The following is an 18,054-nucleotide window of genomic DNA, read 5'->3' as shown; positions in this document are numbered from 1 at the left end:
ATAGCAATGGTGTATCAATATTAATTTCCCAATTTTGATTGTTATATTATGCTTGTGTAGAAAAACATACATGAGGAAAGGACTTACAAGGCATCTCATGCTGACGGGGCATCACATCAGCAACTCACTCTCCAGTGGTTCAAGAAAAATAGCTTTGGACTACAACTGCGACTTTTCTCTAAGATGAAATTTATTCCAAATTAAAGATAATGAAAAACACAAAAGAAACTGAATATATTTTATATGGGCCTTCCTCCAAAAGAGGATTTGAAGATGTTTACATAAAAGGACATATTTACAAAAGAAGGCATAATATTAATGGTAAGAGAAGCTAGGAGAATGAGAATAACACATAGGAGAAAGACTGAAATTATTTTCAAGTTTCAACATTTTCCTTTTGGTTGAACTACTGTTTGAGGAGAGTAAGGTCGCTTGTATATTGTATACTTACTTCCATAACCACTTCAGTTCAAAGCCTTTGGAAAGCAGTGAGATCTACCTTTTTAAAATGTATTTTACTAAGTCATCTCTTGACCTTCCTCTGATACTTTGATCAATATTTTTTGGGATAGAGTGCATTCTCCTTTTGCATTCACCACCAGGAAATCCAGAATCAATCGACCCCAGTTACTCTCTTCAGTTTTTATCTTTATCATATGAACAGCAGTTCAGCCACAGTCATTCACTACATGGCTCTTAATTAATTTTATTGTTATTTGAATTTCTATGTGATGTATTATTCTCACATTTTTAAAGTGCTTATATTTCTATCTTGAAAATTGCGTAATACTTCACCCAAACTTTTCCTTGTCCCACTCTCTTCTCAGTTCTTCAATTTAATTTGCAAAGTATGCTGACCTCAAGAGCTCTTTCACCTTGGAAAAATATTAACTATGATAAATATGCAGCAGAATCATAGCGCTTATACAAACAAAATTCTCTAGAGATATTATCAAAGATTAGTAGAGCAGACTGGTTAAACCCATGGGAGGTAGAGCCAGATGCCCAGATTTAAATCCCAGCTCCTCCAGTGAATATCTGGATCTGGATTAGCTATTATTTCTTTCATTTTTCTGATTAAAAATAATGAGAAGTAGGCAAGTTAATATCAGTATGAATGTTGTAGGATTGCTGTGGATATTAGAAGCATTTAACATACCTTCTGGTATACAGCAACTTTTCAATACATACTGATCATCATTAGAGGACCCCTGAATCTCAAAGAAAACTAAGAAAACTTCCGGTGTCATGTTTTGTACAATTTTGTAATCACACACACACGTACAATGCAATAACGCCTACCAGCTTGAGCACTACTCGGCTTCCTCATCCTTTTGCCCCACCTTCATTAACATGCCCTTTTGAATAAAATAAGGTTTATTGCAACATGTACATTTACGAAACAGGAAGATAAGGCTTGTCGACCAATTTTTCATTGAACAAGGTACTTCTATCATATAGGTAATTTATTGGATCTCACTACAAGTAACTCATAAATAGCTGGTTGTAAAGAAACTAATATTTATTGGTCACCAACTCTACGCTATGCCAAGTACTTTAAATATAATCATTGAATTTTTCCAAACATAGTTTTTTAGGCAGGAATTTTTGTGCAAATAGAGATAGAGAAAGTGAGGCTTAGATGGGCTATAGCATTTACACAAGTAGAAGGTAAATTTGCAGCCAAATAATCTGAGAATCTATTTTCAAGTCAAATAAAAAGTTTATTTCACCTGAACGCAGCTATAGATATACAATCAGGGTTAAACACCCCTCACTGCAATATACAATAGCATTAAAAATGTCTATTTAAAGTGTCTGAAATTTGATAAATGTAGGCAAATTTCCATTGAAAAGCCAACCTTGACAATGCTAGTTTGGGATCCACAGTTAAACGCAGACAAGTTCACATGCCACTCTTTATGTGGTATTGTTATAAAAGTGAATTCTCCTCAAATTCTGCAATTCACAGTAGAATACAAAAGAGCTGTGTCTCCAGCTCCCAAATAAGATATTTCTAAAATAATTTGGCTGCCATTTGGGCAAATATATATGTGTGTTTTGTCTTGACAGCTTGTCAACTGGCAGACAGTTCTTGAACATCACATTCATTTCAATTTAATACTGGTAAATTTCTCAATTAGAATTTTATTTTTCACTTTCTGCACAATGAAATCCCTCAGTCCTTGCTGGCGTTCCTCAGGGCGTACAGGTGCAGGGCCTGGCACTTCTGCAGTGGCAAAGGAAGAAAAATGAAAGAAGGAAGGAGGGGAGGGAAGAGACAGGCTGAGAGAGAACAGTGGTAACGGGGAGAGAAAGGAGATAGTGGCTGACCTTGATCCTGATATTCACCTTCATGAGAAATGAAGGGAATAATTCACACTTGACAATAAAATAGTGCAGCTGCCTCTGCTTCCTTTAACCAGAGAGGCTGGAGTCAAAGAGAAACCAGACACCCAATGCATAAAATCAATACATAAGTAAGGGCCAAAGGTAGGGTGGGAAATAGATTCACAAAAATAATTTTTAAAACTGCAACAACCACCAATTATTGAACACATATTTACTTTATGGCACCTCTTTGCCTTGCATTTTATTATGCAATTCTCACACAGTGAAAGCAAGATGGAAATTACTATCTTTGCATTGTAGGTAGGGAAAATAAGCAATAATTGAACCTCCCTGAACTTCAAAGTCAACTAGATAATAAGGGATGGAACCAGGATTCGAAACACTATCTAGCTAACTTCAAAACCCACACTTTCAACTGCAGTACATTCCACATGGTTTTTGGAAGAGATGTCACAAACTAAGCGTTTTTTTAAAAAATAAATGTGTATATGCTAGTGTGGATTATTTCTTTTAGTTTCTACTCTCTTATCAAGAAAATCTTTTAGATAGGGAAAAAATGCATATATATTTATAGGTGCACATACACATTGCATTTTGTAGCTAGTAATATCTTTAAAATCCTTTTCTTAGCTGAAATTGACCTTGAAGTCTGCAGAAGTTTTGGGGGTTCTCTTTCTCAATATATTTATCAGGCATGTGACTCATTTACACAGACACGAGAGTATCTGACACATTCACAATAGACAGATATAGACTTGGCCATTAAGATGCAGAAATCATAATAATGAGGCAAAAATAACAGCTTCCCTGTTCACCGTTTATTAGCAGTTATGATAAAGTCTTCTATATGTATTGTAGGTGCTAATAGTCTAGACTCTAATCTGGATGAAGAGATGAATTAGGCAAGTTCTCTGCCCTGAATGAATTGATCAAACAAGAAGAAAAAGCAAAAAGAAGAATACACAGTGTTTCTCAGTTCCTGTGCTATGTCAAAATTTAAAAGACATACCAACACGGAGGTGTTTTAGCTTGTTTGTGTGTTTCTTTTTGCAGTGATGGTGATGGTAGAGAGAGGAGTTCCTGCTAGAAAGCCATAGAAGTTTGCCTAGAAAAGGTGTCATTTCAGCTAACCACAAAGGAGCAATTGAATTTTGATAAGAAGGAAAAAAATGAAAGTAGAATTCATTGCATAAGAGAGAGACAAATTGGAGTCTTGGCAGGAGAAATACATGAGTAAGACGTGAAGACTCAAAATCAATTCTGATTTGCTGCTGCAATGGGTGTGCCTACCAAAGTTATATTGTAGGTAACAAAGAAGAGATCAAATGAAGCCAGGCTATTTACCTAATTCTGGACTTCAGTTTATACCTCTACTTGTGTTTTTATTTGTCTCATCATATTCAGCTACTTCTACTTTATGTGATTTTTCTGCACAGCATGTATCCTTATACGTTATCTTAAATGCAATCCGAAACAAACTAGGCTATATAACACATGCATAAGAGTGACTTTTGTGATCATATACTCTGAATTGTGGGTCCTGCCTACCACTTTTGTCAGATAAGGAATAGCTCTAAAATCCGTCCTCTTATACTACAGTCTGGGATCAGAGATTTCCTGGATCAAAGCCAGGGTTTGGGGATAGATAAGTAGATCCAAAAAAGGAAAAAAAAAAAAAAACGGTAGACAATCATGTTTTGGAATATATACTGCTCTGTAAAACATAATGCATATTTCAGTGGCTCAGAAAAAGTGGCGGTAGGTCATTGGTGACAGCGGTACTCCTAAAACCAGTTCAGTAAAGGTAGGATGGCCATAGCACAGAAGTTTCTGGTAACTGTGATTTCCTAATCCACCCTAGACTCAACCCACCAGCTCAATCCAATATCTGGCTGACTACAGACCTAGAGAGTTTTCAATTTCTCTCCGTGCTGCATCTGCATGTGAATATACACAAACAAATAATTAAACATCAAGCAAATATCAATAGGATTAGTCTGGCGTGTTGGAACAAATCTTGATAAATCCGCCTCAGTAACAATACTCGAACTACAAGTCTATGAGAGGAATACAAATTCAACCTATTGAAGTACTGTCGTGTAAGGAGAGATATTTTAATAAAACTGCTGCGTCAGTTCCTACTGCTAAGGGACTAAAGCTATTGAGCTGTGGAACTGAGGCCAAAAAGGGGATTTGGAAATGCAAATTAGTGATAAGACGGTAATAAATGTCTTCTGCTCAGCAACACACTATCCCTGACGCCAGGAGCTATTTTAAAGATGACTCTCAATAGTTCTGTGAAATTGGAAGCATACATACCCAAAATGGACATCTCTGGCACAGTAGCATGATAGGGTCCATTAAGAAACTCCGGTGCATTGTCGTTGATGTCTTGAACTTTAATAATAAATTCAGAAGGAGGCTCAAGAGGTTTGTTCGTCTCCCAGTCCACTGCCTGAGCTGTTAGGGTGTACTCAGCCTTTTCCTCTCGGTCAAGTCTTTTTATAGCATGGATATCTCCTGTTATATCATTTATTTGAAAGATTGTCCCAGCTCCATCACCTGATAGGATATACTTGATTTTTTTGCTCCCAGGATCCAGGTCTGTGTGTAGCTAAAATGAAAAGTGCCGTTGGTTAGTGATGGGGCAATTTGCAAGGTTAATTTTTAACTACCTCCTGTTTGAATATCAAGTTGGTTCTTATTACATTAATTGTAACTTCATCAATTTCTGCTAGAGAAGCTGTACAAAGAGTCTATGTAACTGTATGCCTATCAATCAAAATAAAATATAATGAAATACATACAAATAAGTCAGAACAGTTTAAAAAAAATACTCCACTCTGTTCAGTATAAACTGATATGCATTTAGAATGATAAAAAGATCAAGGAGAAAACAGAAAAATATATGTATTCTTTTCAGTTTATTAATACATTTGTTTAAAGTTATTATTATTAGCTGCCTTTTATGGATCACTATCTATGTGTCAAGAACCATGTGAATTATTTCTCATATGATAATACCCTTAAATTTTCCAAAATTCAGTAAGTTACAATATTTCATATGAAACAAAAGAGAAATTTGACAAGGCACATCATAACCTTTCCAAGGTTCAAATTTGATGCAATCAAGTGTGGTAGACACAGAATTCAACTCAGATCTGCCTGCTATATTTATGAAAACAAAAATAATTTAAATAATGTGACATATATTAAGATCTTATGTTTGTGTAGGGTTTTTTTTTTTAATTCATACAGTTCTTCTGGTCCAGGAAAATTATTCTCATTTTAGAAAAAGGAACACTGAGGCCAGAATATGGGAGCACATTTTTCTAGAAATGGGACCCCTTTGAATAATGAAAACTTTGCAGTAGGGATCCAGATTCATCTCAGATCACGGCAACAGAAATTTATTGAATACCTACTTGGCCCAAAATATTTTGGTAGGTACTGGGGAAAACAGAATCCCTGGCTTTCAAATTTTCAGTTTACTCTCAAGAGGGAGACAAGAGTATTATGATATATGTGCTTCTTCTTTATACTATGTGGACTCCTGTTACAAAACTAAAATAAAACAAGAATATACATTTTTAGTTTGCATTTTTTAAAGAAAAATTCATTGAGTGATAGATGCAAAATACAGCTTATATGCACATATTTTCTGTTTAACTCAGTTACTTAAATGCTCATATAGTTCCATTTATTGCATTATGAGATTTCAAATACTTATTCTTTAAAAAAAAAAAAAAAAGTCTTGTGGAAAGAAACTCCTAAAAACTCAGAAGACATTGTGCTCTCTTGGGATCACTTTTATTCAGAACAGGCTCTATCACTTTCTTCGCCAATTTAAATCGTATTTAGCGCTTCAATAAATGATTATATATATAAAAAAGATGCAAAATAGCAACAAAGAATCCATAAGCATCAAGATATCCTACTTTATTTTTGAATATTTTAAAAAGTTAAAGCATAAGATTACATCAAATATTTATTGAATCTCAAAATGTATTCCTTTCATTTATTGTATAAATTTATTAACAAGAGCAAATATTGAAATGCCACTTTGTCTTAATGAATGTGGGATTATAATTCATTAATGTGATATTAATCCTAATTTATGATCATTTTAATTTATGTGCATTTTAACATTTCCATTAGCATTTTTATTAAAAAAAGAAAATTTGAATAATATATCATTCACGAAGGTTCCCCTTCACACACAAAGCATTCCTGAGACACAGAAGGTATTGGTATGTCTCACACTTGTCCACATTTTTGCTATTAAAAATTAAGCCATTCAAAATGGTGTTATCATCATGTATGTTAGAACTTATCTGTGCCATATTTTCCTTACATCTATAAATAAACTCTGATTAGTAAATTGTATTATAATCTTAACTTAGGTTTTGATGGTCCCTTGTGTTTAAAAATAACTGAAGGAGGAGAAGGGAAAAGCATAGGTTTTTGAAAAAGTAAAACACAAATAGAAGATCCAGGTCTGTCTAACTATATGAATTGGAAAAATCAACACATTTATTTGAGCTTCAGTTACTTTGCCTATAATATGGAGATAAAATATCTACTCTGGAGAATTGATTTTAGAATCCAAGACGATCAATTTGGAAAATAGAGAAAAAATGGGAGGCAACATATTAAGTGTGCAATAACTAAAACCATTTTAATTCATATCAGATTCAATCATATACAACTATCTGAAAACATTGTTATAAATCTAGTTACAACCTAAGTGAAAGCAAGTGCCCAAGACACCATTCTGAAAACATAGGAGAAAAAAACCCTTAGTACACACTGTATGCTTCCTCTTTCTTCCCAAAATTCATTTTTAGCAAATCTCAGTAAATTCCAGATCCCTGGGATAATGGTAATTGTGAAACACAAAATATTGTGTTTCTCTATTCATTTGTTTCATCCTATTATTTGTATCACACACACTCACACACCCACTCTTGTACATCCTGTTCAAGTAACCAACTTAACATCACAAATAAAGGATTTGTGGGTGTGTAAGAAGAGCAATTTACAGGGAGTAAACACTCATAAGGCTCCAGGTCTAGACCTCTGAAGGATTCTGCATACACAGTGATAAGTTGCTGCTTTCTCTGTTGGTTTTCACATAAGTCTATCAGAACCTGCTCACTTCAGTGCAACAACACTGCTCCTATCAATTTATCCCACCTCAGGTCCCTGTTGTGAGATTATGGTGCCAAAGACACTCCAAATGCACCAAAGTTCACACATTGTGCATCATTTTTGGAAATGTGAGGACTATCTCTCCCAACAGCTGCTTCTGCTAACTGGAACAGGATAAGGGTCACATACAAACTGGCCTGGAGTGGTAAGACTCCTTGGCCTTGATGTGGTACAAAAAGACCCCATCCATTTATTTATTAAATATGCATGGAGCATGATTATAAACAACATAGACATGGTGTCTGCCCTCAAAGACCCATAGGTTTGTGGGAGATAAACACAAATAAACAGAAAATTTAAGAGAAGTATAGTTATTATTATTATTCTTATTGTTACATGTATTGACTACTTATTATCTGGTAAACATTTTATATGTATTAATGCAATGTTATTCTCACAACACACTACAGACCATTTCTCCATTTCACCAAGGAAATGACTGAGATTCAGAGATTTTTAGGGAATTTTTCTATAGAATGCACTATCAGCAAGTAGCAATCTTTTTTTTTTTTTTTATAATTTTATTTATTTATTTTTTCCCCCAAAGCCCCAGTAGATAGTTGTGTGTCATAGTTGCACACCCTTCTAGTTGCTGTATGTGGGACCTGGCCTCAGCACGGCTGGAGAAGCGGTACGTCAGTGCGCTTAGTGGCCAGCCCAGGAAGTAGCAATCTTAACAGTACAAGCTTTAGAGTAAATTTCCTGAATTCAAATGCATGTTCTAAAAGCTATGATACGGAAGGAACAGAGGGATATGACAGCATATAGAAATTGTACTTAACTCAGAGAGTGGAGTGTGGAGAAGCAGAAAAGGCCTCCCTAAGGACGTAATGATTAAAGCTTCAGATCTCAAAGAGAGAAGAAACGCGTGCCAGGCACAGGTAATAATATGGGTGTAGATCCAGAGACAGGAGAGAGCATATGATGTTAGAGAAACTAAAGACGATTTAATATGGCAAGAGCACTGAGTTAAGGAGAAGGGAGGTGGCAAGAAATAAGAATAGAAAACAAGGTAGGGGTCAGATTATGTAAAGTTTTGAAACCAAGATACAGAGTTTGGATTTGACTATAAAAGCCACAAGAGTCCATAAATACAAGGTTTCAGTGAGGAGCCTGACATCATATAGTTTTGTTTTAGGAACATCACAGTGGCTGGTGTGTGCCTCTAAGCAGAGGTCTTGGGAGCAAAGGGGAAGAGGAGGTCAGAGAGAAAATATAGACACCAACTCACAAAGCTGTCTCAATGTCAGTTCTTAAATTCAGCCTGGCACCTACGATCTGTCACATCTACAACCAGATGAATCTCCCATCCCTCTGGTCACTCACTACAACCTGGTTGGAGAAGCACAGAGTATTGGCTGTGCAATGAGTGATCCCCATCTTTCACATTGTGTCTTCGATTTCAGGGATCATAACGGGACTGCTACATAATTGAGCTGAATTGTGAGTATCAGTATAATTACATCCTTGCCATCTCCCGTATATTTGCATAATACCCCCTAATTAAAATATGAGTTTATACTCTAAAAGTCATGGGAAGAAGAATTTGCATTTTCACTCTGCTTTGTATTCCCACTGCCTAGTAAGGTATCTGTCATATTGTTGGAAGCTCATAAAAAATTTTATGGAATAAGCTGTGTGTAAAAGAAGGGAAAGAAAGAACACATTCTCATTTTATTTTCAAAAGAGTGATTTAAAGAAGAGAGTAAAGGGATTTAGAAAAGTTAGGCCCGGTGATCTAAAATCTAATCCACTCTAAGTGCAAAGCCCTTGAGTTCCCTCAAATATGTATTCAACTTTAACACTCAGCATAAGAACTGAGATAACAATAGATGGGAGGGTTGATGGAAGGCTGAGTGGATGGATGCATAGATGGATGGGTAATGGATGAATAATTGATGGATGATTGATGACAATTATCTGATACTCAGATATCACTGTTCTCAGAAAAGAAACCCCCACCCCACCCCAGTCTTCAATATCACCCATATCTCTCTCACATCTGTCAAAAAATAAACAAATATAAACTACCTGTCCACTTCTCACACAGGATTCCCTGAGGACACTAAAGTACTCCTAGGACAACAGAGCCTAGAGGAGATGAATTCTCCCCTGAGTGCCTACTTTAATACCAAAGAATGACTTAATTACCATTCTGCCCACCTTTTCCTCTCGAGTGAGTGATGAGAAACAAGATTCAGGAAACAATAGGGGAAAACACTTCGTCATCTGAAAATCGGGTAGCTCTGGCATCAGAACTTACTTTGAAGTGCCAATCTACCCAGAAGGACATCATAGGAGAGTTTCTCAAGTCTTCTGTCTTCCTCTAGAGTAGTATCTAAGTTTCTGGGAGAGAATCAGCACTTTTTGGAACCCAAAGAAGTTAATAAGGATCACTGCAGCATGAAACTGTCACTTACTGATCCCTTTTCTTTGTGAATCTGCTCACCCTTGGAGAAGATAACAAACTCAGCATTCTTGAATAAATTACAGCTTAGCATTATATTCTCAGTACATGCCTGACACTGGGCTATGGGCTATGAATCTATCAATGAATGGATTGATAATCTAATCATTAAATCACAACTATTTGATATCAAAGATGGCACCAGAGACTTTGATACAATATAAGTTTTTGGCCTAAATCTCTGAGATGATAAGAATGCAGGACTTCAGTTTAGATTGGGTAAATATTTAGGCTGCTAGGAGAGTGAAAGGGCAGGTAAAGGAAAAGAATAAGAGGGCACGAGAGTTCTTTTCACGACAGAACATCTCACAAAGGATGCTGACCAAACATGAAACGGCCTATTCAAGAAAGAGTTTGGTTCCATCATTATATTCAAGCAGAACTAGACCAGCACTTGTTCTTGATGCTTTAGAGCTAAATAAAGCATCATATGATGGTGGTAGATAGATGGGAGAGGTGACGGTGTCATCATGGACTACACAACTTGTAACATGCCTTTATATGCTACAATGTTATACTACTACAGTAAATCTAAATAATTTAAATAGAGTTATCTTTCACCTGTCACTTTGTTCTTAATGAGTTGCAGAAACAAATTACATCATAAAACTAAAGCTAGGTAATAGGGATAAAAATACCCTAACAAGATCAAGTTGGGAATGCACTGTTACTCTTGTGATCACACACTCTAAGGAAATAATAACTCAGTGAAATAATAACAGTTCTCGAAGTCATTCTCATATATACCAAGTTGGCCTTAACTTTGTCTTAAGAGATGAAAGGTTAAAGTAGAAACAATCCCTGATTAATAGAATAGAGCACAGTATCCCCCACTGAAAATGACCTCTGCTTTGCAAAAAAATTATTTTCTAACGTTTGACAGCAGGCAAATGAGTAGCATCTTGATCTCTCAGACATGTGTTCTTTGCATTCTGTGTGGGCATTGAACAGCTTGACCTGGCCGTGGGGACTGGCGCCCAGAGAAATAGAAAATTAGAAGCAGGTCCAAGTGAACTGCTGTTTTTGGCTGCAGACACCTGAAAATACAGTCAGAAAAAGGAGGGTATTGCTGTGCTCCTCTTTTAAATGGTAAGTTGCACAACGGCAGGGCCTCTATGCACATTATTCAGCACTATCCCCAGCAACAGGCATCATACTTTGGCAAACAGTAAATGCCTATTAAAGTCTAATTTTTTACTTTTGTCTGAACAGGACCTATCTTACTGTCTTGCACCTTGTCAGTGTTTTTCCATGGATGAGCAGCTCAGGTTCAATAAAAATATGGACTTTCTCAAGCTCACAAAATTAACAAATGACAGAACTAGATGTAACCCAGTAAACTGGATTCCAGAACAAACAGGTTTTAGCAGTATTCTATATAGACCTTCAGGAAAGCATAACTAGTTAGTCTGGGGACCTATTGTTTCCCTACCTGAGAAGGAACAGAGTGGAGACTTGTCTCAAGTTTGTCCCTGAATGGCAATAGAGATTTAATATACACATTTAAAAGTTATGTGTATGAAATCATAGAGTACAGGAGCACTTTGTGAACCAATTCATCCTATAAAAGGTTAAAATAGAATAGACATAGAAATAGAAAGGCAGTATGCTGACCTAATAGGAATGCAAAAGAGGAATATTGACAAGAAGAGGCTGGCAGGCTATTTCCCAAGAGACTTCCCAAGCTGACATTCATGATCTTGGCAAATTTGCTACTATCTTCAGTCTGGACCACAGCTTTACAGGTTTGGAAACATGATGCGTCAGCCCCATAGTAAATCCCTCTCTTAGCCAGACTCCAATAAAGAAAGTTACTAAGTCTAATTTTTTTAAAAGACAATGTATTGATGATAAATAGCATTTCAAATATTTAAATTATCATGATGAACAAAATTTTTCTTTACATAAAGAACCATACACAAGTAAAGCCAAATCACTCTTGTGGATAGGATTAAGAGAAAGGAGAATTAGATGGATTAATTCCGTAATGGTCATAGGAAAAACAGCTTAAGTATGCACGTCTTACAAAAATGGTCTTAAAAATGCTCCAAGAATGCTTAAATTCTGTATTCTCGAATTTTCTCTTTCCCTTTAAGTACTAAGGTGGAGACTTCAATATTTAACCAAGCAATCACAGGAAAAAAAGACAATGGACTCCCTCCTGTTGGATACATCTTTTCTTATGTATGCTGGTAACAGTCTGGTTAATATATTAAATCTTACAGGCTTAGAAGTCAATATGTTTCTCTAAGGCAACCAAAGGTTTATAGAGTAGTAGTTCAGATTATGGGACCTACAATGACAGCCTGATAAGAAATAGAGCTAGAATGGAACCATAAGATACTGAGGAATTTACTTAACCTCCCCAAAACTCAGTTTCCTTATTTGTAAAATGTTTTGATAACAGTTTTAATAATCCTACCTTTAGAGTTTTTGTAATGATTAAATGTGACAATAGATAATAAATAATAGATAAAGGCAAGATATCTTCTAGAAACTAAGATATTCAAATAAAAATGCATATAGGGTGGATTCTTGTGGAGATCGAATTTTGGAATTACAATAATAGGTTCTGCCAACCTGGAACTGCTTTCCAACAAAAGTAAACCTAACAACATATTCTGGGTCAGAATTCAACATACAACATTGATTTATAGCAAAAATGAGAATGTCACTTCTTGAGCTAAATGATCTGGGTACAATGTGGGCTTAACTCTTGCACTGGGCATGTCGCTTAATAAACACATATTTGGTACTTATTCACCCATTCAATAAGGAATGACAGTAGATATATCTAGAAGTTTTTCTTTTCTTTTTATTCAGTTTTATTGAGGTAAAATTGACAAATAAAATTGAAAGGTATTTAAAAGTATACATTGTATTTATTTCTTGCTACTTAATAACTGTAAGCCTGGGGGAGGGTGTCATTGTGCATTGGGTCATTGAATAAATGGTTGCGTGTGCAAGAGTGTGGGTGAATAGTAATATTGGACCAATTACTAAAAAGAGATTCAGGTGAATAGATCAAGGGGTGGGTGGATGGATGGATGGATAGATGAATGGATAGATAAATTGGTTGATAAGAGAATTAAGAAGAAGAGGATGGTTAGATAAATGTTTTTGTCTGAGGATGCATGGATAAAGGAAATAATAGATAAAGGTATGGCTGGCTGAATAAGATTCTCAACCATCCCTCCATTTAGGTTCCAATGCACATTAAATACTATGAATCAAGAGATGAATGAACAGATGCATGTACTGGTGAGTGGGTGTGCTGGAAGGACCACAGAATTTCTCACCAAAAGATAGATTTTAGGAAAACATAATAAATTATTCTGTTTCAGACCACTATTCCCTGTCTTACACTAAAGCAGACATAGTCCTTTGAAGTTCAGTTATAAATTACAGGAGATGCTTATATAAAGATCTTTGGTGTATATTTAATTTTCAATGAAACAACCTCTCCACAAATTTTCTGAAAAAAACTCTCTCTCTGTCTCTTTCTCTCTCTCAATAGGTGTAATAGATATGGATATAGATATAGATACAGATATAGATATAGTTATGGGAGGGGAAAATTTTGTGCCAAATAAATATACAGTGTAGTAATACACAATGTAAGCAAGGTGACTAAGACTAAAAAAAGACATCCAGGATTATTAGCCAAACAAAAGAAGTAAATTTTAAATGGATATGGATATTTAAAACAGATATTCAGCATATTTTCCAAAGATCATTTTACAATGAAACATTCAATGGTACTGTGAAAAGGGGGAAAATGTTTAAGAACGTTGTGTTAATGGTCTTTATGTTTCAAAAGAATTTGATTAACTGGAGAACTAATTGGAGTTGAAAATATAAGATAGATTTCTGATGTGGCAATCACAATTACTTGCTAAACAGGATGTATCTTGTTATCCAAATAACTGACAAGAGCACAGTGGGAAAGAGCACAGTGGATAACCAAATGACAGTCATCTATTCCCTCTGAAATTCTATATTTATAAAGGGACTGTGGGATAATCAAAATGCCATGAACTTGGAAGAAAATTGGAATTTAAGTCAAGAATGAAATACATAAGCCTGGGATTTAGTTTGGGCCATAGAACAGGGTATGACATTGGCAAATCATCCTTATTCTGTGATTAAAAAGCTTGATAACAACCTAGCTGTGTTACCCACTCCTATTCCTTGAGCACTGCAAACTGTTTCATTCAAAGTCTTGTAAGAACGCAGACGGTCATGACTAAAGCTCAGATTTAACAGAAATAATCACATTTTCAAGTTTCAGCCTCAACTACTCCATGAGTAGATGAATGGGTTGATGGATGAATGGGTGAATGGATAAAGGTGTCGATAAAAGAATTAAGGGGAGGAGGATGGGCAGGTAAATAGTTTCATTGGAAAATGTACGGGTTCACGAAAGAGCAAATCTGAGTACGACTAACTTATTAGATTCACAAACATCCTTCCTTTTAGATAAATGAGAATCAAAAGGCCTAGTTTGAATTACAACTACTAGATATGATCCTAGACAAGCCATTTAAATGTTCTCTATTTCAGTTTCCTCTTGTTAAAAAAAAATACTAATAAGGCCATCAGCACCAATATAAAAAAAAATCTCAGATTGTTATAAGGATAGTGTGCATGTGAAAGTTTTTTTGTTTTCTTTTTAACTCCTACTATCCCAAGTATCATTATCCCTATAGTGAAGATTTGGAAATGGAACCTAACATGCCATCAAATTATCAGAATTAGATGCTAATAATATAGCCTGCAATGCTATGAATGTGTGTGTGTATTTAAGTAGATACGTGTGTTTATGTATGTTTTTCCACTGCATCTCCATACTGCCAACAAAACCTGGAAGCTGGCTGAGAAAATATGAAACCGCAACAACAAAACTTCAAGGAAAACCTAAAAACTCAAGATGTCCTTACGTTTCACATTGTAAACAGGTCTATAAATCTGTTGGAAATCTACAAGTCTCCTGCTTTAATAATAATAATATTAATCTTTTACAAAAATAAATAGGGTATTTTGTTTCATGTCTAAACAAATACAAAAATAATCCTTTCAGGTCCTCTTTTATGAGCTGAATTATTTTCCCTCAAAATCCATATGCTGAAGCCCTAACTCCCAGTACCTCAGAATGTGACTGTATTTGGAGATAGAGCTATGAAAGCGGTGATTATGTTAAAATGAGGTAAAGATGGGCCTTAATCCAATCTGACTGGTGTCCTTATATGAAGAAGAAGTTTGGACACACAAAGAGACACTGGGGATACACACGCACAGAGGAAAGACCATGTGAGGACACAGCGAGCCAAGGAGAGAGGCTTCAGGATAAACCAAGCCTGCTGACACCTTGATCTTGGACTTTTAGTCTTCAGAACTGTGAGAAAATAAATATCGGTTGTTTAAGCAACCCAGTCTTTTGTATTTTATTATGGCAGCCCTAGTAAACAATGCATCCTCCTAAAGCATACTAGCTACTTACCTATGAATACCTTACTTAAGCAAAATGGTGGCCACAGCTTACAATAATGTTACTGATAGGTTATGATTCTAGGTGTGGAAGGCAGAATAATAACTCCCCCCCCCCCCGAAAGATAGCCATGTCTTAATTTCCAGAACCTATAAATCTTATCTTATCTGTCAAAAGAGACTTTGCAGCTGTGACTAATTTAAAGACCTTGAGATGGGTAGATTATTCTGGATTTTCCAGGTGAGCCCAATCTAATTACACAGATTCTTAAAAGAGAAGAACCTTTTCTGTCTGTAGTCAAAGGGAGATATGACTGCAGTATAAAGGTCAGAAAGACTCAAGCTTGCTGACTTTGAAGACGTAGGAAGGGAGTTACTAACCAAGAAATGTGGGTAGCCTCTAGAAGAGTGAAAAGGCAAGGAAACAGATTCTCCCCTAGAGCTTCTGGAAAGGAGCACAGTAAGGCACCTTTATCTTAGCTCAGTGAACTGTGTTGGACTTCTGACCTACAGAACTAGCAGATAATACATTCATGTTATTTTAAGTCACTAATTTGTCATAGCAACAACAGAAAATGAATACACTATTTTCAATCAATACAATTATAGAATTGTTGAATGTTGATAAGTTTACATATCAGGTATCTAGTGACCTTGTATCTTTTCTAATTAAAACTTATTTAATTTATAAAATAAGGGAAGGAGTACTAATTTACTTTTCTGATGTTTTATATTTCAAACAGCCTGTGAATATTTAGACACATCCTTCCCTTTTGCATAGCTATTATACATTTTCAATATACTACCGTGGATACTCCCTCAGAAAATATACTGTTGCCACAACTACCCAGGCATAGGGGATAACCCAAGCATTTGCTTGTTCAGCCATTTCTTCAAGAACATGGAGAGTTTCCTTACACTAGAGAGATTCATTTTCTCTTTCATTTAAGTATCACAAGAACCGTATGAGGCACAGACTAGACTCCTCATTTTACAGATTAAGGAAACTACAGATTAGAGCTTTAAACACATGTTCAATATCACACATAGCAAGCAATGGAGAAAGGATTCAAATCCAAGTCTGTCTGCTTCTCTAGCTCATGTTCATTTTATTGTTTTAATGTTGTGTGCCAGACCAAATACAGGGGAAGAAAAATAAAAGTACCTGAAACCAAAGGCTTCACTGTTCACAGACCTATAACTTGTTTAGTGATTTCTTTTAAAACATACATTTTACATATTACCTGCTTGCTTCATAGGAGCCTTGTGAGAATTAAAGTCAAGGTTAAGAGTCATTATCCCTGTTGGCATAGAGGAGGAAACAGCATCCTAGATGTAATGACCTCTGGAAACCTGTAACACCCCAATCAACACCTCAGAGTTTGAAGTCCCCAGACTCCCCTGTGGGGAGAAGCTTAAACCTCCGGGGGTGGGCGGGGGGCAGGCAGAGAGAAGGAGAGAATTTACCCTTAGAAAAAGCTTTTGGGAAATCGAGCAAACCTAGGAGGTGGAAGTAGGGAAGTGAGGTGGGGATTTGCAGAAAACAATATCAAACTAGAGAATTATTAGATACACTTTGTAAAGCAGAATCTACTTAAATGATCATGTATGCCTGCCTCCCCTAACAAATAAACTAATACAACAGATTCCTTTGTAATTCCTTTGTAAACTCAACAACACTAATAATATGACAACATTGATTAGGGGCATAATGGATGCTCAATATGTAATTTTGAATATAGGAAAAAGCTCTAATCTACCTCATTTCTTCCTCCTAGTGTTTCTATGTATTTGTGATAAGAAACTATAATGAATATATGAGTTCACAATTTCTCCACCCACTCTGATCAGGAGAAAAATTTTGCCTGGCCTGGTGGACTCTTAGGCCACTAAAAATAGATTGAATGGTTCCTTTAACCTTCTTCCTATTAGTCAGATATGCTAGTTTATTAGCAATGACGAGGTCAATACCTACTAATAGAAAGTAACAGACATAGAAAGGAGAGGGGATAAAAGTGACAAAGAGTTTGCATGGGCTGGGGGCTAAAGAGAAGGTTTGCTTTTTTGTGTATTATTTTTTTGCTTTCAATTTTGGTATGTTTGAGGACAGAGAAAAAATTCAGGGACACTTGTCAATAATGTGAAAATTTTTCAGAGATATAAGACAGGAACCAGGTTTCTAAGAGGTTTCATTTAACAATAAAAATGTAGACTTCACTTTGGCATAGCATGGAGTGATTATATTAAAAAAGTAAATTAATTTGCAATTACTTTTGGATGTGAGACTGAGGGTTCTTTGAAAGTGACCTTGTATTGAGATAAAAGCTTGATGCAGCTCAGCATTGCACAAGTTATTTACCTATTACTGTGTGTGCTTTGTGTGTGTGTGTGTGTGTGTAACCTGGCAATTTGGGAGCAATGGGGGAGGATTGGGGAGATTGGATTGAATGCTGCTGTAGTCCTGGTGGTTAAGTTTAATCACCTATAGTTAAGCTAAAAAATGGCCAGCCTGGGGGCCGTCCCGGTGGTGTAGTGGT

The 18,054-nt window shown here is 35.9% G+C and overlaps 1 protein-coding gene across 1 annotated transcript in view; it reads right to left on the bottom strand.

Moving 5' to 3' along the window:
• CDH8 (cadherin 8) overlaps positions 1–18,054 on the bottom strand; it is a 335,632-nt gene that overhangs the window by 220,941 nt on the left and 96,637 nt on the right. The window contains exon 3 of the mRNA XM_004431676.3: positions 4,672–4,966. Within this exon, the coding sequence (XP_004431733.1) occupies positions 4,672–4,966 (295 nt within the window). The remainder of the gene's footprint in view (positions 1–4,671; positions 4,967–18,054) is intronic.

The sequence above is a fragment of the Ceratotherium simum genome, chromosome 30 (genome assembly GCF_057802395.1).
Source record: "Ceratotherium simum simum isolate JZ-2026a chromosome 30, ASM5780239v1, whole genome shotgun sequence".
In the NCBI taxonomy this organism is placed as follows: Eukaryota; Metazoa; Chordata; class Mammalia; order Perissodactyla; family Rhinocerotidae; genus Ceratotherium; species Ceratotherium simum.
This window is presented reverse-complemented; position numbering and strand designations above follow the sequence as displayed.